The sequence below is a fragment of the Cololabis saira genome, chromosome 7 (genome assembly GCF_033807715.1).
Source record: "Cololabis saira isolate AMF1-May2022 chromosome 7, fColSai1.1, whole genome shotgun sequence".
Classification (NCBI taxonomy): domain Eukaryota; kingdom Metazoa; phylum Chordata; class Actinopteri; order Beloniformes; family Belonidae; genus Cololabis; species Cololabis saira.
Genome location: NC_084593.1, coordinates 32122279 through 32144739, shown reverse-complemented (window position 1 = coordinate 32144739; position 22461 = coordinate 32122279). Strand labels below are relative to the sequence as shown.

Genomic DNA, 22461 nt, shown 5'->3' with positions numbered 1-22461 from the left:
CATTCTGCACATCAGTGTTCAGTGGGTGCTTAGAAATGTCTACTCAAATGATGTATGTATTTGGCATTTGAGAAGGAAATACCATTTAGTGAAGAGTTAACACTGTTTTGAGGGTAGAGTGTGCTTTTGCAAGAGAAGTGTAGGATTTTACATTTTGTGTGTGAGTTTTGTTATTTGTGTTTAGAGGAAGTGAGGTAGTCTATCAGGAAATGTGTTTAAACAATTGTGAAAAACTGTAAAGTTTCAGAGATTCCACATTACAGCACACAGTCTCAGTTTTCACAGTAGGCATACAGTTGGCCCAGGACAAAGGAACGTGTCATGGGATACCACGGAACACAGCAGTAGAATCATTTTAATAATAAGGAAATAAAGAAATAAAAAATAAATAATAGGATAATTGCACGAAGAGACAACAATAAGGTAAGGAAATAATTAACCTGAAAAAATAAAAATAAAGTATATACATAACGTACAAATAAACACATACATAGACACAGACACACACCCACAGGACACACACAAAAACATACAAAACAAAACAGGGAACTTGACATCCAGGGATACAGAAATGAGAAAGTTAGTGGTAAAAAGAAAAAAAAAAGAAAAAAATGGTATTACAACATATCTTTCAGAGAATCAGCAGTATTACGCCAGGCATTTAGAGTGCTCTCATTAGCACCATTAATTCTGGCTGTTGAAAGTTCCATATACACCACATCTAGAAAAGAGAGAGTCGAAGACCTAATGGTGAGAGAATGAGGTGGCTTCCAGCGAGTAGCAATCATTTTCTTTATATTTGGTCATTTCATTTTAAGACCTCTCCTAGCCGTGATGTTATGGCAAGCCGTTCATGAAAATAAGATATATATAGGCCTATAGAAATATAAAGTCTGAATATATTGAATGAAAGTCAGAATATATGGAATGAAATGTGATTCTGTGAATATATTGAATGAAAGTCTGAACATATGGAATGAAAGTCAGAATATATTGAATGAAATGTAAATATATTGAATGAAAGTCTGAATATATTGCATGAAAGTCTGAATATTTGGAATTAAGTTTGACGTCACCAAGTTTCTTGCCCCATCTTTTTTTTCTATGTATCGCATTATTTTGTATGGATGGTTTTCAAAATAGAATTTCTTAATATTTAACATAATGAACTTCAATAAACTTTACTTTTGTTTGATTGTTTTGTTTTAAAATCCTATTTTGAAAACCGGAAGTTCTATTTGAACCGTATTTCAACATGCAAGTATGAATGACGGCCATGATAGACTGTATATGGTTGATGGCAGTTGGTCTTTCACGGTGAAGAAGTGAGGAAACTTCTCCATCAGTAGAATTGAACTGAGTATGAATGCCAGTATTACAGTTTTTTACGATTGAATAAACACAATTTTGATTGTTTTGTTTTGTTTAGCAAAACCCAACACACGAATAGCACAACCACATACCCAATTAGCAAAACACCTTAGCTCCTTTGCAAAATGAACCACTCTTGTAAAAACTATACACTAACTTATCAAAACCATATTTTTTTACCATATGAAACACACACGTTGCATATGACTTAACTCTGTTTGCACCAGTTACACTTTGCTGTTGAAAACCTTAAACACTTTCGGCTAATTCTGCTTCTAAGTGCATAGAGTAGTATGGGTGAAGCACACAGTGAATTTGCAAAACATCGCTCGGATTTGCACATCTGTAAACACAATGTCTGCTCACACTTTTTTCAAAACAATACACAGTGAACACTAAACACATTTGTATGCATTACTGTAAACACCACACAGGAGACAAGACTAATGCTGTTGACAATGTTATTTATTTTTTTCCATATACTCAAGCCAACATGGCGAAAAAAAAAAGCATTTCCCAGTTTTCATGAACATAACATTTTATCCTGTACAAACCCCCCCCCCCAAAAAAAAAAAAAGAAAACACAGCACATAAATTGCTACTGTTCGTCTCTTCTCCTAGCTGGATCTGGCCAGAGAATTTCATCCACATCACAGGCGATATCCTCAGGGGGTGCAGATCGTAAAACTTCCATCGCCATGCAGAGAAAAATTCTTCAATTGGGTTAAGAAATGGAGAATATGGTGGCAGGAAAAGGACTGTGTAATGTGGGTGCTGCGTAAACCAGTTCTGAACCAGTGCAGAGCGGGGGAATGAAACATTGTCCCAGGTGACAATGTATTGGATCTGCATGTTACTATTTATGATTGTGAGGTTGTATACTCTGTCCAAAAATGTAAGGATGTGAGATGTTTTATACGGACCCATGTTGGCATGGCGGTGGAGGACCCCATTCTGGGTGATTGCCGCGCAAAAGGTGATGTTACCCCCACGTTGCCCCGGGACACTAATAATTGCCCTCTGGCCAATTACATTTCTTCCCCTCCTGACCTTTGAGAGGTTGAACCCTGCCTCGTCTATGTAGATGAACTCATGCTGAATGGCCTCAGCATCCATTTGTAAAACTCTCTAAAATACAGTGAAAGACAAGATTGTGTAGTTCAGCATAGATTTAGTGTACAGTACATTTACATGTAAAAAAAAGGTTATGTGTGCAGTACGCAACATCAGAGTGCATCACCTGCTGCATTTTTATAGTGCTTAAACCTGATTGGTGTGTCTACAATTAAGCAATCTTGTGTTTGCATACCTGATGGCAGTGTTCAATCAACTGGCTCATAGGTGTGGTAATTTGACAGTCAGTGCTTTAGAAGTGCAAGGAAGTGACATCTTGATATACTTCTGTGTCTAATGCATAGACGTGTGTGTTAGTGTTTCAAATCACTGTGTGTATTGTTTTGCACAAAGTGTGAATGGACTCATTGTGCTTACAGTGGTGCAAATCTGGGGCCGAGTTTTGCTCCTTGAGTGTAAGGTTTTGATAATTGGGCAAAACTTTAGATTTTAGTGTTTATTCAATCGTAAAAAACTGTATTCTGGCCCGTGTGTGTGTGTGTGTGTGTGTGTGTGTGTGTGTGTGTGTGTGTGTGTGTGTGTGTGTGTGTGTCTGTGTGTAAAGTTGTGTGAAAAAATGTTTGCCTCCTTCCTGATTTCTTATTTTTTTGCATGTTTGTAAGGTTTTTATTATTAAGGGGAAAGAAAAGTGGTTTTCGTCTTGGAACTCTGCCATGCAGGCCATTTTTGCCCAGTCTCTTTCTTATGGTGGAGTCACGAACAATTACCTTAATTGAGGCAAGTAAGGCCTGCAGTTCTTTGGATGTTGTTCTGGGGTCTTTTGTGACTCTTTGGATGAGTCGGCGCTGCGCTCTTGGGGTCATTTTGGTCAGCCGGCCTCCTGGGAAGGTTCACCACTGTTTTCTCCATTTGTGGATAACGGCTCTCACTGTGGTTTGCTGGAGTCCCAAAGCTTTAGCAATGGCTTTGCAACCTTTTCCAGGCTCATAGATCTCAATTACTTTGTTTCTCATTTGTTTCTGAATGTCTTTGGATCGCAGCATGATGTATAGCTTTTGAGGATTTGTTGGTCTACTTCACTTTGTCAGGCAGGTCCTATTTAAGTGATTTCTGGATTGAGAGCCAGTGTGGCAAAATTTAACTCAGCTTTCCAAAGATGTGATAAACCACAGTTAATTTATGTTTTAACGGGGGGGGGGGCAATCACTTTTTCACACAGGGCTATGTAGGTTAAGATTTTTTCCCCTTAATAATATAAACCTTCATTTAAAAATGGCATTTTGTGTTTACTTGTGTTATCTTTGTCTAATATTTAAATTTGTTTGATGATATGAAACATTTAAGTGTGACGAACATGCAAAAAAATAAGAAATCAGGAAGAGGGCAAACACTTTTTTACACAACTGTGTATATATATCCATCCATCCATTTTCCGCTGCTTATCCATTCCCGGGTCGCGGGGGCAGCAGTCTCAGCAGAGATGCCCACTTCCTTCACCCCAGACACTTCCTCCAACTCTTCCGGGGGGAGTCCGAGATGTTTCCAGGCCAGCCGAGTGACATAGTCTCTCCAGCGTGTCCCGGGTCTTCCCCGGGGTCTCCTCCCGGTGGGACATGCCTGGAACACCTCCCTAGGGAGGAGGGACATGCCTGGAACACCTCCCTAGGGAGGCGTCCAGGAGGATCCGGTACAGATGCCCAAGCCACCTCAGCTGACTCCTCTCAATGTGAAGGAGCAGCGGCTCGACTCCGAGCTCCTCCCGGGTGACCGAACTCCTCACCCTATCTCTAAGGGAGCGTCCAGCCACCCTGCGGAGGAAACTCATCTCGGCCGCTTGTATCCGCGATCTTGTCCTTTCGGTCACTACCCAAAGTTAACGACCATAGGTGAGGGTAGGTGCGTAGATTGACCGGTAAATCGAGAGCTTCGCCTTTCGACTCAGCTCCTTCTTCACCACGACAGTCCGGTACATCGACCGCATTACTGCGGACACTGCACCGATCCGTCTGTCAATCTCCCGCTCCATCGTTCCCTCACTCGTGAACAAGACCCCGAGATACTTGAACTCCTCCACCTGAGGCAGGACTTCTCCACCCACCCGGAGATGGCACACTACCCTTTCCCGGTGGAGAACCATGGCCTCGGTTTTGAAGGTGCTGATTCTCATCCCTGCCGCGTCACACTCGGCCTCAAACCGCCCCAGCACATGCTGGAGGTCCCAGTCCGATGAAGCCAACAGGACAACATCATCCGCAAAAAGCAGAGACGAAATCCTGTGGTTCCCAAACCGGATCCCCTCCGGCCCCTGGCTACGCCTAGAAATCCTGTCCATAAAAATTATGAACAGGACCGGTGACAAAGGGCAGCCCTGCCGGAGTCCAACATGCACCGGGAACAAGTCTGATCTACGGCCGACAACACGAACCAGACTCCTGCTTCGATCATACAGAGACCGGACAGCCCTTAGTAGAGGGCCCCGGACCCCATACTCACTGACCCCCCACAGAATGGCACGAGGGACACGGTCAAATGCCTTCTCCAGATCCACAAAGCACATGTAGACTGGTTGGGCAAATTCCCATAAACCCTCGAGCACCCTGCAGAGGGTATAGAGCTGGTTCAGTGTTCCACGACCGGGACGAAAACCGCATTGTTCCTCCTGAATCCGAGGTTCAACTATCGGCCGTATTCTCCTCTCCAGTACCCTGGCGTAGACTTTCCCGGGGAGGCTGAGAAGTGTGATCCCCCTGTAGTTGGAACACACTCTCCGGTCCCCCTTTTTAAAAAGAGGGACCACCACCCCGGTTTGCCACTCCAGCGGTACTGTCCCCTTCCTCCATGCAATGTCGCAGAGGCGTGTCAACCAAGATAGCCCTACGACATCCAGAGACTTGAGGTACTCAGGGCGAATCTCATCCACCCCCGGTGCACTGCCACCGAGGAGCTTACGAAGTGACCTCGGCTTGGGTGATGGAGGAGCACGTCCCCGAGTCCACACTCTCTGCTTCCTCAATGGAAGGCATGTCAGTCGGGTTGAGGAGATCCTCGAAGTATTCCTTCCACCGTCCGATGATGTCCCCATGAGGTCAACAGCTCCCCACCTGCACCGGGTGGTATATATATATATATATACATACGTGTATATACACGTTATGCTACAAGTTACAGGTATAAACTGAACAGGCTTCCAGTCCATCACAGTCACATGTAGACAAACAGCCAAAAACACACGTGTCTTAAAGCACCTCATACGTCCACTAATTACTGAATGTCTTACGACAAAGACAATAAACTAAACCCCTGACATGAATCAAGGTTCCACATTTTTAAACCTCTTTACAATACAGAAACAGGACCTGCAGCATCCTGCATAAAGTTTGGTTAGTAACAAAAGGTTATGGTTATCTCTGACGCCTGAACTCCAGTCATTTAAAGAAGGAGGTATTGACTTTGATGTCAAACAGAGAAATTCAGAGAGAATATTGACATCCATTCCTTTTACTGATGGAACCAAAATAACATACAATGTGAGAAAGACAGAAAATATAAATATTTAATCAAAAGGGAAATTTAAAAAAAGATGAATTGATGTGAGCTAGGATAAGGTGTAAATATATGTATATAAATAGCTCTCACCGGGTTAATTTTAGCAGCTCTGTGTGTGATATTATCACATTACTGTGACTAGTGCAACTCCTGAAACAGCTATTATTGGAAGTTAAATTAAAGATATAAAATGATACAGTCTTCTGGATTCACAAAAATCAACCTAAGTCCTGACAAAACGAACTGTTAACTGAGACGGAGCCTCGACAAAACCTATAACCATGTTTCTTTTTCTGCTGACTCAATCTGGCCGCTGTCTATTTTATAAAACATTATGGTAAATACAACACAGTTTTAGTATGTGTGGTGTCTGTACTGACCGAATACAAACACCGTAGAGGGCAAGACCAGGGATCAGTTTCCCCTGCTCTTCCATTTTTAGTTTCAGCCATCAGGGTTGGGCCTGGCCTGCGGGGCTCAGAGCGAGTAGTGAACAGGTGCAGGCGACCAGCTGAAAGTCATCATTTAAAACTTCCCTCTATCTTGTCCTTCGCTGTCATACAGACGTTTACTCATTGTAAGAGCACACGCTCATTTATCAATATTATAATATTCAGATTTTTGCTCAGCTGCTCTTGCAAATGAGTGTGTTGCACATTCTGGCATCACATGGATTATTCCCCTTGTTTTTGCAGTACGAACTGTTGCACAAAGAGAGCTCTAGATAATTTTTACTGTAATTAATAGGAGCAATCACTTCCGTAATGATAGCCTTTTCTGTCACTTCCTCAACAGCGAAACCGCAAAAGGAGTTGTTCAGTCACAGCAATTTCAACAGCACTCACCCGGTACGTGACAACTTCTTCCGGTCTAATCACATTTCAGTGACGTTGTACAGGAAAAAAAAGAACAAGGTCAGCATAGTGTTAGAAGACATATCAATACTATTGCACGTGTCTGGAGGAACAGCGGAGGGTCAGCGACTGCAGGCTGCACAGGCCGACTCTGTGGAGCCAGGAGGAAGTAGACAGACAGAAACCTCATTACGCAGCACCAGACATGCCCTGTGTTGTTTACTGCCACCAGTCAAGCCTGTTAAAGGGTAACAGCCTGTCTGCTCCCAATCTTTACAGGCAGAAATAGACCACATGCTCTTTCTTTGTTTTGAACCATTTCGACATGACAAATTCAGCAGATATAGAAGGTGCAAAATTTGGAAACAGAACTTCATTAAATTGTATGCATAAGGAATAGAATCATCTCAGTAATGCCACTAGTAGGAAGTGTTTTTTGTTCCATTTGGATGCAACAAGCCCCTCCAGCTGGTTGCCTGTTCAGAGTATTTATGCTAGGAAAACTGTCTGGGTGATAAAGCTCCTGGCTGAGATTTATCATGTAGACACAAACAGATCTGAGCTCCTCATCTATATCCAGGAAAAGGCTTTGAATATTTCCCATAATGCTTGACTGTTCTACCAAAGTAAATAATCCACATGATGAGGCGTATATAACAGGGACTGCAACATCAGCAGCTGGGGGTGTGAAATATTTTTGCTATGTGGAGCACAGGAGTAAATACAGCGTGTGTGTGTGTGTGTGTGTGTGTGTGTGTGTGTGTGTGTGTGTGTGTGTGTGTGTGTGTGTGTGTGTGTGTGTGTGTGTGTGTGTGTGCGTCACTGTCAGCTGACGCAGGGTTGTGGTCAGTGTCTGAGATAAGTTTGCTCAGCAGATGAGAGCTGCACCTGATTGGACGTGGGGTTAATGACATAATGAGATAAATCCTGTACAAAGACTATGGCTCCAAATCTCTGAAAGATGTCACTAAGTATTGATTTGCCTAAAGTCCAATTGCATTATGGCTGCAGAGGCTCTGGCTCTTAATCGACTCTCTATATTCTGCATATTCTGCTGCATAAAAATAAGTAACATTGAGTGGCTGTTACAGACGTTACACAGACACATTTGCTCAGAAAATAGTACTAATTTAGCACTAAGAACATCAAAACGTTAATACATAACTGGCTTTCCGATGAACAAAACACGCAGAGATTTCAATACATAATGTGAATCTGACGCCATCTAGTGGCTGATGTTGGACACGTATGACGGTGATCACGCTTCATTATTGCATCAATGGCATTATGTAATGCAGTATGCCGGGTTAATCCTTTATTAATGCTGTAATGCAGGAATCCTCAGAGTAATGATTGTCCACATTCAAGTGTTTATGTGCTCTCTTCATGCACACGAATGTCGTGATAATATGTGGCTTATATACTTTCTTTGAACAGTTATTTTTGGGTGCAGAAGGACTGTGTCACAATAAGTTAATAGGAAACAAAAAAAGCCCAGCAGTTTTGATGTATTAGATAAACACAGGTTTCAAAGTACACTTTATGTAGGTAACAGGACATAATAAAAGTTATCCTGTCCTCAACAGGTTGTAAAATTAGGGAAATAGAGTCTCAGTGGAGCATAAAGTCATCATGACATATGTCATAGAGCCAAAATGCAGATGCAATGTATGGAAAACTAAACTGTTAAGTACTTTTTTTTCACGACTTTACATGATGGATCTCTAATAAGAAATGTCAATGATCCCCAGGGTTGTCATCAACAAGCTTCAAGCACCACTCTGGCAAAATATTCTTAGGTTAAATTTGCTAGTCTCCTGGATCCCAGAAATAACTGTAGATATGCTTGAGGTCAAGACGTTGGGAAGTGACAATTTAAAAGCTTAATTTCATCTTGCTTCATCTATTCCAGCTTTAATGTTTGATACAAGGTTGTTGTCCGGTTGGCACACCGAATGTGTTTTAGCTCTCTTGCAGATACTTTGAAAGACAATCCTGAAATAGTTCCCCTTCTTTGCTATTCCAAAACTGATCAATTTAACAGTTCCACCACCAGAAAAACAACTTGTCTTTGCCTGCTTTGATAGTTGCAAACTGAAGTTAAGCTTAAAGGTTCTGATTCTAGCGTAGAGGGTTTGCTTTCGGATTACGGCCTCTCAGTCCACGGCGAAAACTCACTTGAATGCAAACACAGATATTTGTCTTCCAGGACTTTCCAGGTAGTTCGGGTCTTTTTTAAGTCCTCACATAAGTGACAACTTCTCTCAACACTGCCACATGTACTTTGAACTTCATGCTGACAGATGTCGCACCTGTCAGCATGAACATCATTTGAATTTATGATGTTATAATCTGATGAAATTTTAAAGATAGTTAGGACCACATTAGTGGTGCATGTAAATCTCTGATTCTCACTCTCATGTTGGCATTGAGCTTCTTGGATTTGTATTTATTCTTATTTTTTTGGTCCAACAAGAGAGGTGTAGTCTTTGCTGGCGTAGAAAAGCTGTCAGCTGCAGTCAATGAAACTTGCTATCTCTGTAAAAATAAGACATTTTGGAACATTCAACACCACTGATTTCATAATCTGAATAAGGACATTAACATCTTTGAACTTGTATATGTTACTTTGACTTTGACCCTGGGCTTATAAGAAAAAACTCAAGACTCAATTTGTCCACTGAATGTTCTTTCTCTGTCTGTTTTTAAAAATGAAATATGCATGTTGTAAAAAATTAAGTCTTTTGGGTAATATAAATAAATATAGTATATTATTGTAAATTGATTTTCACCTGAACTTAAACTTTAAGTTAATGTTTGTTTTTTTAGTTCTTAACATTAATCATTGTTCAAAAGAAGAAAAGAAATACGTCAGTTACCCAACAAGGCCTTTTCCATCTGTTGTACTTGTCCAGATGGTATAAAACAATGTACACAGCATAACATAACTCACAGTAAAGACATCTGTCTACAAACTGAGTATGAAACACAGTTGCTCTTGACTTCACCATGCTGTTTCATCTAATAACAGAGCAGCCTACAAGAAAATACCAGCCATTAACTTTTACAGTGGCTGCACAGTCAGTGTTTGTAGCTCGACACTACACAGCCAGAATCATACCATCACCTCTCAGAAAGATTAAAGCCTGAATCTGCACTAAAGCTTTCTGACTTCACTGATTGCACCATGTCACACCACGCGACACATTTAGGTCCCCTGAATGGATTTATGCACTTTAGTTTGGTCAACTTATAAGGTCTGCAACATCCAATTAGATTAACAGTAGGCTCTAGTCCACTATTTCCCAGGATGCACCTCCCACATGGGGTGACCAAAGGCTTAGCGTGAGCCTGATTAGTTTGTTTTGCAGCAGGTGGGTGCATGATGATAGTAGGGAGAAGCATCCAAACAAATGCATGGACATAAACTTACTTCTGTAAGTATTCTTTGAATAACTTGTTAAATCTTTTTACATGGATTTGTTTTTATTTGGTTGAATCAAGTCATAGTAGTTTAGTACCTGCAGAGTTTTAATTACCTTTTTCCTCACTTTTGTGTTATGTTTGTTCAGTGTTGGTGTAAATTTACGCTATCATATTGATATATTTTTTAGCTGATTTAAAAAAAAAAATTCTTCTAATAATAATGTAACGTACTCAACTGTGGACTTATAGTAGATTTATCGTTTAGGTGCACAAACGTTTCTATGGTCAAAAATGTGATTTAAAAAAAAGTTTTTATGCACTGCAGCATTTACAATTTTATAATATGTTTTATTTTGTGCATTATTTTCAACTGTAAAAAAAAAAAAAGATCTAATTCTTGTTCTAAAACATCACCAAAAAAACATATTTGTATGAGGAATGTGCATTAACAAAACATCGACAAACCAAGGAAAAACCCTTCCACTAACTGGTGGAAGTTGATAATGTCCCACTGTAGCTTTGATTTAAATTGTCATTGCTTAGTATAGTGCAGACACCATATGGGGATGCACCCCACTGTCATAGAGATATAAAACAAACATGGGTCAGCTTATTAACAATACAGTAAAAGTGGGCCATTCTAAACTAGCTTGAGCAGATTATGGCACCTGAACAGATGCACTGGACAAATGTCTGGTAGATCTGCCAGTGGTTTTTTTTAGCACATGGCCTGACTATGTCAGACGCACCTTCTGCTCGGTGTGTGTCGCAAGGTTCAGGTGGAGTAGGCTACTGATCATTTGCATGACACGCAGGAAAGCCGACCATCTGTAAATGCCCTCTTTGTGCGTGTGCGTGCGTATGTGTGTGTGAGTCACACTAAGGTTTTACCATCTGTCTGCAGGTACCAGTTCCAGAAAAGATGGTGGCCACTGTGCACACCTTGTTCACCTCAAGAAAACATGTTCAACCTGATAACCAACTGCTTCTCCTGGGTCTCCAAAATACAGGAGCCAATCAGGTACAGATCATGTGTTTCTTCGGAAAATAAGAGTGAAATGTATATTTAATTTACAGAAGAAAAACTACAACTGCAAGAAAGGTTCTATATCAAGATTATTCTTCCGTTTCAAACTAACATTTTCCTAGGAACAAAATGTTCTCAACTCTAAAAAAGAACTGAACAAGTTATTACATGTTAAGTATTGCTCACTTATTACTGCTTTACTTCTTAAAAATGATACATTATGGAAAAAAACATGTTTCCTGTATTTGACAGCATTTATTTTTGTTTTTAAATTCACAACCAACTCAAAAACTGCAACATAACGTCACCCTGTCACAATGTTTAAGTCTGAAACTTTCTCATTCAGTGACCAGCTCAGATTTGAAGGGTTCAGTTACATAACAGACCCATATTAGAGTAGAATTAGCCAGTATTTTGTTCATCCCATTTCACATCACGCTGCGTTTGCTGTACCTCTGAAGTAGGTGGTGTACAGCATTTACACCGATTTTCCTCCCTTCACCAGAGGAGCGGTGGAGTGGACTTAACGCTATGTTCTGCCCCATCAGTACTCACAATAACGTAGCATCCAAACTGACCCTGTTTCAATAGCTAATTACAAAAATTAACCTTTGAAGTGTTCAGACAGGCCAATGCTGCTGCTAGCCATTATAATTAATACTAATTAATCACAAATGATGTGGTATTACACACATACAACCAACATATCAATATGTGAAGTGGCAAAAATTGAACTACTATGTGTATGTCTGACTTAAACTAAATAAAATAAAGCAGAATTGTTATAAACAGTAACAGTAGCTGTAGCTTCTAATAGCAGCCATGTCAGATTCTGAAACTAGGATAAGAGAGATTTATCTTGCTTTTTGAGTTGGAGTTCTGCCTTCAGAGGACGCTCCGGTTGAAATTTCCAACTAGGAACTCTGATGTTCTGAATAAATTGCTTTTTAAGATGTCAACTCGTAGCCTAGCCCATCATATCCATTCACCTTGTGAAAAATCTCTCCTGTGAAATGGGTTTGGTACTCCCCCCTGCTCACAGCCATTTCCACTGGTACAGAACGTACCGAACCAATCACAGTGACTCATCAACAGCATCCAAGAGCCACCATTCAAAAGAACCAAAATGGCTGCCGAATGGATAATAGCTCAACAACTTTTTGACCACAAAACCGAGAACAGGCATTCACTGGTGTTCCTACTCTGGTAGTTGCTCTGCCTTTATCAGATGCTTAATTTCTGAAAGGTTGTACGTTTATCCAGTAGCGTCCAGAGACAATTTCTTTGCACCTTTTGGTACTTGGCAAAATCAAAATTGCTATGAACAGAGCTGATAACAGGTGGCTGAAAAATGACATTTCTTTTACTATATTTCTATGGTATTTCGATCAAAACATATCATGAGTTTTTATTGGGCTTAAGGATTTAGAAGGTCATACTATGTCTCCTTTAAATACACAACTGTGTAAATGTGTATACAGTAATACTCTAGCTCAAATTCAATCATATATGGACTTGTTTACAGGAAGGTGACCGTTCTCGTGGTTGGTATTGACAAAGCAGGGAAGACCTCCTCCGTCAGAGGCATGTTAAGAGGTAATGTCTGATTGATTTCAACAATAAGCTTAGGGCTTGAATCCAGGGCTTGAATTCATCCTGCAATCTGCTTGTGTCTTCTTGCTGCAGTCCCCCATGGTGTAGACGCTGGGCCCACCCATGGCTGCATTAGAAATGAGCTGAGAGTGGAGAACTATCTGGTCACGCTGTTGGATGTGGGAGGATCAGTGGACTCGAGAGGAGCCTGGAGGCAGCTCAGCGGAGAAGCCCATGGCATCATCTTTGTGGTGGACTCCAGTGACAGGCAGAGGATGAAGGAGGTCAAGGAAGTTCTTACGGACTTTCTGAAGCAGCCGAGGGTTGCAGGAAAACCACTATTAGTGTAATAATTTATTTATTTTTTTGCCTGAATTTTACCTGTGATCTAACATTCACAATGCAAACAGCGCATTCTGGTGGTCGGAGAGTGGAACTACTGGGAAGATGTTCACAATTGAGCTGTGATTTTGTTTTCAGGTTGGCAAACAAACAGGATAAAATGAATGCTTTGCTGGGAACCGAACTGATTGAGATCCTATCTCTGGAGAGATTGGTGAACCAGAGCCGCTCCCTGTGCCATATCGTGAGTATTGCTTAAAATTCCTCACTGAAACTTGATCAGAAAACAAAAACTGTGTGCATATAAAAATATTAACAGAATTATATACTAGTATAACTTGTTACTTCTACTGGAATTGCTAATTATTGATCTTAGATAACCCATCTCGGTTTCGTTCTCACTTTATTTTCTTATTTAAGTTTACAGTCATTGCACTACTACTACTTTTATGTCACTAAATTAGTATCTTTTTATTTTTATTTATTTACTATTTTTTTTTTAAATTTTATTGTTATTATTTGTTTTATTTTTTGTTTATTTTTATTTAGTGATGGTAACCATGGGGGGAGGGATGGGGAGGGGGAGAAAAAAAAAAAAAAGGTATGTTCATCTGTTTTGCTCTGTATTGTGGAAACAATCTGCCAATAAAAACATATATTAAAAAAAAAAAGAATTATAGAGGTGGCAGCAGACAGACGCCTCCGACAAACAGGGACTCTGACCTTGTTTTTTCCCCCTCCAGGAGCCTTGTTCAGCCTTAATGGACCTGCGGCGCTGGTCGGACAGAAAGACTCTGCGAGGTCTTCGCTGGCTGCTTCGTGCCGTTAGTCTGGGTTATCCAGAGCTCTGTGCTCGTATAGCCCTAGACAGCAAGAGGCCCCTGGAGCCAAAAGAAAAGGAGAGGAATGGAAAAGCTGAGAAAGTGCGCAGAAAAGGCAAAGCTGAACGGTGAGAGAGGAGCGACAACTTTAACGAGACAAATGAGTTATTCTGACATATGAGCTGAACCTCTCTATCAAATGTTCTCTCACCTCAGAATGAGATCCAGCAAGACCGATCTGCGTCAGGTTCGTCGTCCCAAAGAGAAGGAGAAGAAGACCAAGGGCGAAGGAAAACTCCAACCCATTCGCAACATGTTACAAAAGGTCAGCGAGGCATCCTTCAGAAATACAATTAACAGCTGTGCCATAATTGTTATACCCAGTACTCAAGTTGTAAAAAAAAATCAGGGGGGATGGTGGGATTTTATCATATGGGGACAGATAATTTGTGCTGATTACAAATAATATAATATATTACAAATAATAGCACTGACCAAAACACCTGCAGAAATACTGCAGGAATGACATAGCAGCAGTTAAATGCAGCCTTCTGTAAGCTTTAAATATCCACTGGGCTTACATCAAATACATCAAAACACAACAATACAAAACAGTTTTCTGAACTTATCAATATGACTCTGTCCTTCACAGGATAAGTAAAATGGATCACTGCAAAAACTCAAAATCTTAACAAGAATATTTGTCTTATTTCTAGTTAAAATGTCTCATTTTAGTAAAAAAAACTCATTACACTTAAAACAAGACTCATCACTGGAAAAAACAACAATTTTCACCTGTTTCAAGTAGATTTTCACTTAAAATTAGCAGACAAATCTGCCAGTGGAACAAGATTTTTTTGCTTGGAATAAGAAGATAAATCTTGTTCCACTGGTAGATTTTTCTACTCATTTCAAGTGAAAATTTACTTGAAGGTGAAAATTGTCGAATACGTTATTTTTCCGGTGTTATTTTTCTGGTGATGACTCTAAATGTTGAAATAGCAGTAAAACCACATTCATTGATGAAATGGCATAAGGGATGGAAAGGGGGGATGGCAGTTTTACAGGGGGGATGATTTGGACCATTTTTATTTCAGGGGGGGATGCCATCCCCCCTCATCCCCCCTCAACTCCAGTACTGGTTATACCTCACAATGATATTCAAATGCTGTTTTGATTCACACTCTCGTAGATTACGAATTTAAAAGTGGGCTCATCTTACTGTTGAGACTGTAAAATGTGTTGAACTCTACTCCATTATGTTTTTATTAGCTTTATTTATTTAGTTGACATTTTAGGATATTTGATATTGAAAGATGTAATACGTGCTTGCCAAGAGAACTAACCACAAACCCCAAAATAGAGAAATTATAAGGAGCAGGGTAAACCAAGACTTGTATCTTATGTGGACAAGTGTTAAAAATGTCCATGTGCCGTTTCTCTGCTGTGACAGGTCAAAATGTCAGGTGTACAACCAGAAATATTAACTATATACTTTTTTTTGCCACATTGGTAATGTCATCTACTATGAGGCATAAGCAGCAATGTAAATGCAGGTCTTTTTTCCCAGGAGGCTACGCTGGAAAAGAAGCTGAATACAAAGAAGAAGAAGAAACCCGTTAAGGTAAAAGAAAGTCAGAAAGATGACAAGGAAATTCATGCGGAGGAGGAAGAAGAGGTTGATGGTAACGAAGGGGAACAAGAAAACTCCTGTCACAGAGACAAAGCCAGCACGGCCCTGATCCCTCCGAAAAAAAGCAAGCTGAAATCCAAGAGAAAGGTGAAAAAGGAGACGCCGGACGTGCAGGAATCACTACAAAATGACGAGACGCTGCTCAAAGGTTGTCATCACCTAATAACAGTATGAATTTTTGTGGTGTTGGCTGTTTAAAAATGAGATGCTGATTTATGGTTTGATTTTCTATATAGTCAAGGAAGAAAGGAGGAAGAAGAAGAAAGTTGTGAAAGTAAAAAGGACAAACAAAATCAACACAGAGGATACACCTGGCGATTACTCACAACCCTTGGACCTCTCTGCGACGATTGGTGAGCCGCATCCACTTCTTCCATCCCCCAGTCAAATACAGTAACAGTTTGGACACAGACATGATGAAATGACAACGTTGATTTAAAGAGATGACCCTGTCTCCTGATAGATCTTTACCGAAAAGCAATACTGGCTCTGAAGGAACGTCAGGATCAGGATCAGGGGCAGTGAGAGTGAACCCTGGTTGTGTCCTGCCCCCTGAGTGTGAGGATGTGATCCAAAAAAAAGTCTTATGCAACACTGCATCACTTATATTTAAAAAAAAAAAGCACAGAAAAGAAAATGCTATTTCTATATCAGTGACTATGCAATAGACAAACTACCTGATCCCTGAACCTTTGGAGAGGAACTGCAAGTCCATTGTGTGTTGAAGGAAAGGTGAATAACTGTGAATAAATAAAAACAAAACAATAATGTAAATTATAAAATATAAGTTAATTACTGTGGAAGGATGTTGTATTCAGTTTTAAAGGAATAAAAGCTATGTTTTTTCTGAATTAGTTTACATTAAATCGAAAACAAAACAAAAATATCTGCTCTGTTTATTCTGAATTCAACAGATAATAAAGGCTCCATTAAACAGTAGCTGCATTAGCATGTTTTATGATAATGATTAGAGACCTCTCATTGCATCAACAACAGTAATACTAGATATTGGGTTATACCCAGTAGAGAATCAGATAAAAACAAAAAAATGTGTCCTTAAAAATTGACTCAGTAATGCAGAAAGAAATCCTGCAAATTCAAAAAGACAAAACTGTTTTTATCCATTAAAAATATCTTAAATCAATAAAACTAAATAAAAAAAAAAGAAGAAACTATCATGTAGAAAAACAAAGAAAAATTAAATGAATACAGAAAATGAGAAAATGTTTTTATTTTAATTCAGAAAAACTGAGCTTTTGCTTCCAAGTGAGTGCAGTACCTCCCATAATGAACATGTGTACTTGGCCAAAATGTATTTGAATGTAAGGGAATTGTGGTTTTTGAACTATGCTTTTTTTATGACTTGTACATTTTTTAGCACTGAGCAAAGCTCTAGGAAATGTATGGCACATTGAATCTACAAGCAAATTTGTTATTGTATAATTAATAAACATTTTGTGTCTATAATTTCATGGTGTGTCTTTGATGTCCACATGAAAACAGCAGGCATTGCAAAAGTCTCATAACATGTAGCACTCAGTCTTGACTTTTATGAATTTCCTTTTGAATGCAATAATATTCAAATATGCCTCCATTAACATTGATTTACATGAATGTAAGTATGGTGTACTCAGAATTAAAGTTGTGCTGACAACAATAAATTTATGCAAGGGGGGGGGGGGGGGAAATGAAAATATTCAGCCATCCACACATTCAGATTTCACCTTTTCTTCTCCTACTTAAAAGGCGTCAAGTTTGGGAACCTTAGTTGTCAATGCCTACATGAATTAATGTAAACTGGACATTGGACATTGAGCCATCATGCAAAGCTTTAAATTTACCTGTTCGATTTTCACAGAAAAAAACATTTGCTGGGGTGATTAGATTGAGGAGGCATTCAAACGTAAGAGTGAATCTCAAAATTAGAGCTGCAGCTCTAAACATGTTTCAGGTATTGGGATACTGAAGAAAGGCATTTTTAGGTGGTTTTCTGGGTATGTCCAGCTGAGAGTAGACACAGAAATAGATCCAGAACCTGTTTAATCCAAAAAAATAGCATCTAAAATATCCTGTTCAGCTGGTTGCCTCCATGAGACAATCACACCACTTCCTGGGCCCACAGATATCTATAGGCTATGTGGCAGAAGTAGTGATTCCCGGTCCTGAGGAACACATCATTCAATGTTTTAGATTGTTCTCTGCTGCAATAATCTGATTTAGATAAATACATCACTAGCAGCACCTAAGGAAACACAATATAATCATCTAACATTAGATACTCCTATGTTTAGACTGACAAGAACAACTGCAGAACGTAGGCACAAAATTATGGATAAACTTTCAGTTAATTAAATGTTTGGGGTATTAAACTCTAATGTTCTGGGATTGCATTGCATAGGCCCAGGACAGTGGAAATTATGTTCTATTAAATTCATCCATTTCTTTCTATTCTTCCGGGAGTATAAATGAAATTAGCTGTTATAGGAACCTGGGCTTAGTTTAGCACTAATAGTTTTTAAAAACAACAAGACACAATTAAACAGTAAATAAAAAATAAAATGAAATAAAACTATAAGAAAAGAGGTAAAATAATAAAAAGCACAGGTTGTTAAAAGTAAGGGCAGTAGAGTACAGCAGGTAAGTATTTAATTTAAGAGTACGCTTCAGTAAACAGTAATGTTTTTAGGCCTGATTTAAAGGATCTACAGTTGCAGCAGACCTCAGGTCTACAGGAAGTTTGTTCCACCGGTGAGGAGCAGAATAACTGAACGCTGCCTGTTATATACCACATGTAATGTCTTTAATAGGTACAATCATGATAGCGCAAGCGTCAATTTTTGATTGTATGGGAAGTAGGATAGGAGGCTTTTGAATGGACGGCGTCTTTGCGGGTTGCTTAGCAACTCAACACCTTTAAGAGTAAAGGCTTATTTATGGTTCCGCGTTACACCAACGCAGGCCTACGGCGTAGGGTACGCAGCAACGCGCACCGTACGGCTCGGGTCGCCGCGTACCCTACGGCGTAGGTTCTGCGTCGATTTAACGCGGAACCATAATTCAGGCTTAAAGGGATTCAATTTAAATATGGTGTATTACCTGATTAAATTAAAAAAATGTATGTTATGCTGTTTAAAGGTGAATTTCAGTGAGCCTAAAGTAAAACTGTAAGCGGAGAGGCTGGAAAACGATGCCCTCTCGCTCCTGGATGCGGCTCAAAAAAGGGGCCGCGTCGCCATGTTTGTGGTTCATCCCGAAGCCCATCCCCCCTGAACGCATCCTCGCCGCCAAACGACCCCACGTTTCATTCACTCCAGCGGGAAGCGTCTGACCGAGTGGTCCGCGGTGGAAGATGGCCTCACCCAGGACGATAACCATCGTGGCCCTTTCATTTGCCCTGGGTTTATTTTTCGTCTTCATGGGGACCATTAAGCTCACCCCGAGACTCAGCAAAGACGCCTACAGTGAGATGGTGAGTGGCGGAGCGGCCGTGAAGGGGTCGCATCTGTCGGGGGCCAGGCCGTGGTGACTGGAGTCCCTGCAGGCTTGCATTATGTGCGGACACTCTGACCTAAATAACAAGAGAAACGGAAAATGGGCTTTTTTATAAATACACTTGCAATGCTGTTTTGTCTGAATAAAGAAGCATTGTTTTTTATCCCTTTGGAGAAAATTGTAAGGTTGTACCATATTTGGACCCTCTGCAACCGCATACTTAACGCATAGAAGATGACTGTAATTAAGAGAAACATCCAAATATATCCGTATTAACAGATGCTGCATCCTTAATTCAGTGTGAGTGTATTTAGCAACCCAAAATGTGTCTGCCATTACCTAGTATGAGCTGACAATGAGGGGGGTTGGGGGGGATAAATGCACTTTTCTTAAGACACGCTGCACCTTGAGGATGCACGCGCCTGTTAAGGGGATGCTTTTAATATTACAATAATGACAGACTCTTTTTGTTTATTAAATGTCTCGTGTCTGCTGAGCTTATCGTTTCATACGAAGCACAAGTTAGCAGCTGAAGAGCAATGGCGGCGATTTCGAGCAATTTCTGAGGATTCACCTGCGGTGCTGATGCTGAAACATCCTGTAACATCCTGTTTGGAGCATCATATCATTGAGGCTCACAGGCATCATTTTTGCAAAATTCAGACGATAAGCTCAGTTTGTTGTTACATTGTGTGTGTGTGTGTGTGTGTGTGTGTGTGTGTGTGTGTGTGTGTGTGTGTGTGTGTGTGTGTGTGTGTGTGTGTGTATGTATACATATATATATATATATACATATTAGAGCTGGGCGATATGGACCAAAAGTCATATCTCGATTTTTTCTAGCTAAATGGCGATACTCGATATATATCGCTATTTTTTCTGTGCCATAATTGGGGTTTCCCCCAAAGCATTATACAGTAGCATAGCATCTCTGTTAGCTTCATTTTTTCTGAGGCAAACCCTTAAAAAAACAGTCAGTTTTAATACAAAGCCTCGTGCCAAATGTCACACAGGTTCCTTTATTAACAGAGGTCTGCACAATATTAAAATGTATAAAACAAATGAAATAAAAATAAACTGCCTGCATATATAGAATAAAAATGCTTCTTGAATAAAATAAAACAAATATCCCTTTCCTGCATAACAATTAAATTAAAATACACTGTGCAATTAATACAATGTAGACAGTAACAGGCAGACTTTTCCACTGAGGTTGACAGTTGTGCAAATAACAAAACATTTGTGCAAATCTCAAATAAAACATTCAAGTCAATTTGTCACAAAATAAGCTATATCAAAATCAATAAAAAAAATCATATAAAAAAAATTATATATTTTTTAAATCGATATAAACGATATTGTCTTGTACCATATCGCCTTTGAAAATATATCGATATATATTAAAATCTCGATATATCGCCCAGCCCTAATATATATATATATATATACACACACCGGTATACACACATATATATCACCCAAAGTGCACCAAGGTGATGCCATAGCATAAAAGCAACTGCATATGAGTTTGAATTACTTGTAAGAGATATTCAAAAGATGTCTATAAATGTTCTCATCTATCTTTTTTCCCCAGAAAAGGGCATACAAAAGTTATGCCAAAGCCCTGCCAGGTCTAAAGAAGATTGGGATCAGCTCAGTGCTTCTTCGTAAGATCATCGGATCTCTGGAAGTGGGCTGTGGAGTGGTGTTAACCCTAGTGCCGGGCCGGCCGAAGGATGTGGCCAACTTTTTGCTGCTGCTGGTCATGCTGGCTGTCCTTTTCTTTCACCAGCTTGTAGGAGATCCCCTGAAACGGTACGCTCATGCTCTAGTCTTCGGTATTCTCCTCACCTGTCGACTGCTTATTGCCCGGCAGAGTGATGACCGGCCAGAGCGCGAGGAAAGCCGAGAAGAACAGCACATCAATGATCAGGAGAAGAACAAGGTCAAGCAGTCTTAAGATCTTCTTCCACCTTGATCCAATCAACAGTGAAGGGAACCTCATGTGCTTCTATGGACTGTAATTGATAACATTTTGAAGGAAACACTCCTAATAATAATTTCCTTTAATAATTTCCCTCACTCAAATCCTCCCATCCAGCGGTCTGGTAGTTCACCTACTCCTCTGCACTCTACTGTGAAACTAAGAACTTTTTACCCGTATGTTCTTTACATAATCATGAACAATCATACCCAATGAAACTCTGAGCTCAACTCTTTGTCACACCATTCAGCTCAGCTTCCTGTTTATTTCAGTCCAACACTGTGTTAAATGTTTGTGTTTTGAACTCAAGTATGAATTGCATTTGTTCTAAATTGATTTGAGAATGCAGTTTTCATGTGTCTTTGTAGCTTGTTTTTCTAATTAGTTTTTTAAATGATGTAAATTATGAATTTCAAGCATGTTTAATTTCATCGAGATAACAGTGAAACAAAAAAAAATGTCTTGAGCACTATAGACAGCGTTTTTTGTAACAATTATAAAGCAGCTACTATAACATATTCATGTCGTATTTTGTTGCAACGCTAAAAGGAGGCTACTTTACAAGAAAAAAAATCACAAATCCTCTCTAAGTTTTCATTTCAGTAGATGTCTGTGAATGTTCAGATGATATTATATAACATTCTTACTTTCAGATTGGTCAAATTATATAATTTAGGGGTTGTTAAAGTTTTATTGAATCAATTATCATATTATCATATATTGAATCAATAATCAATTATCATGACGTAACAAGGATGAATATCCTCTTACTCCTTCATGACAATGAAGTCTTTTTGGAGAGGAAGACCGTAGTTACTGCCTCAGGTGTAACCAAAACAAATTTATTTTGCCTGTTTGAAAAGTAATTTAACTTAAGTAATTCACAATTTAAGTCTTAAATTATTTACACATGGATTTTGGTTTTTATTTTTTTCTCTAATTTAAAGAATATTCATAATGCAGTTGAAAATGCTGTCAATATTTCTGCAAATTGTGTATTTAAAATAAAGAATTGGAGATCTGACTGACTAAAGGCTTTTATATACCACCCTCTCATTCAAAGTTAATCAAGATCTCAAAGGTGCATCAGTAGATGCTGATGTTTAAAAGTTTTCATTCACTTAATGTTGTCTATGTTCTTAAAGGGGATATATTATCATGAATATGTGCATGTTTATTTGGGGGTCACAAGCAACAACAAAATCAAAACTGACAACACAATCCTGCCACTTGGTTTT

At 39.5% G+C, this 22461-nt stretch overlaps 2 protein-coding genes across 2 annotated transcripts; both read left to right on the top strand.

Annotated features, from left to right (window-relative positions):
• Positions 1–10183: 10183 nt before the first annotated feature.
• arl13a (ADP-ribosylation factor-like 13A) lies at positions 10184–17214 on the top strand. Its single transcript, XM_061725647.1, has 10 exons — positions 10184–10282; positions 11176–11292; positions 12824–12894; positions 12985–13237; positions 13372–13477; positions 13977–14182; positions 14271–14379; positions 15625–15895; positions 15984–16100; positions 16211–17214. The coding sequence occupies exons 1-10, from the start codon at positions 10263–10265 to the stop codon at positions 16270–16272; spliced, it is 1332 nt and encodes a 443-aa protein (XP_061581631.1). The 5' UTR covers positions 10184–10262; the 3' UTR covers positions 16273–17214.
• Positions 17215–19002: 1788 nt separating this feature from the next.
• tmem35 (transmembrane protein 35) lies at positions 19003–22250 on the top strand. Its single transcript, XM_061726349.1, has 2 exons — positions 19003–19216; positions 20834–22250. Exons 1-2 carry the CDS (start codon positions 19097–19099, stop codon positions 21197–21199), a joined length of 486 nt encoding a protein of 161 aa, XP_061582333.1. The 5' UTR covers positions 19003–19096; the 3' UTR covers positions 21200–22250.
• Positions 22251–22461: the final 211 nt, after the last annotated feature.

Excerpts from the sequence above, each read along its gene's own strand:
- arl13a (XM_061725647.1), top strand. The coding sequence starts at position 10,263 with ATGGACATAAACTTACTTCT. Across the intron at positions 14,380-15,624 it reads TTCGCAACATGTTACAAAAG|GAGGCTACGCTGGAAAAGAA; the intron begins GTCAGCGAGGCA and ends CTTTTTTCCCAG. Across the intron at positions 16,101-16,210 it reads GGACCTCTCTGCGACGATTG|ATCTTTACCGAAAAGCAATA; the intron begins GTGAGCCGCATC and ends GTCTCCTGATAG.
- tmem35 (XM_061726349.1), top strand. The coding sequence starts at position 19,097 with ATGGCCTCACCCAGGACGATAACCATCGTGGCCCTTTCATTTGCCCTG. Across the intron at positions 19,217-20,833 it reads AAGACGCCTACAGTGAGATG|AAAAGGGCATACAAAAGTTA; the intron begins GTGAGTGGCGGA and ends TTTTTTCCCCAG.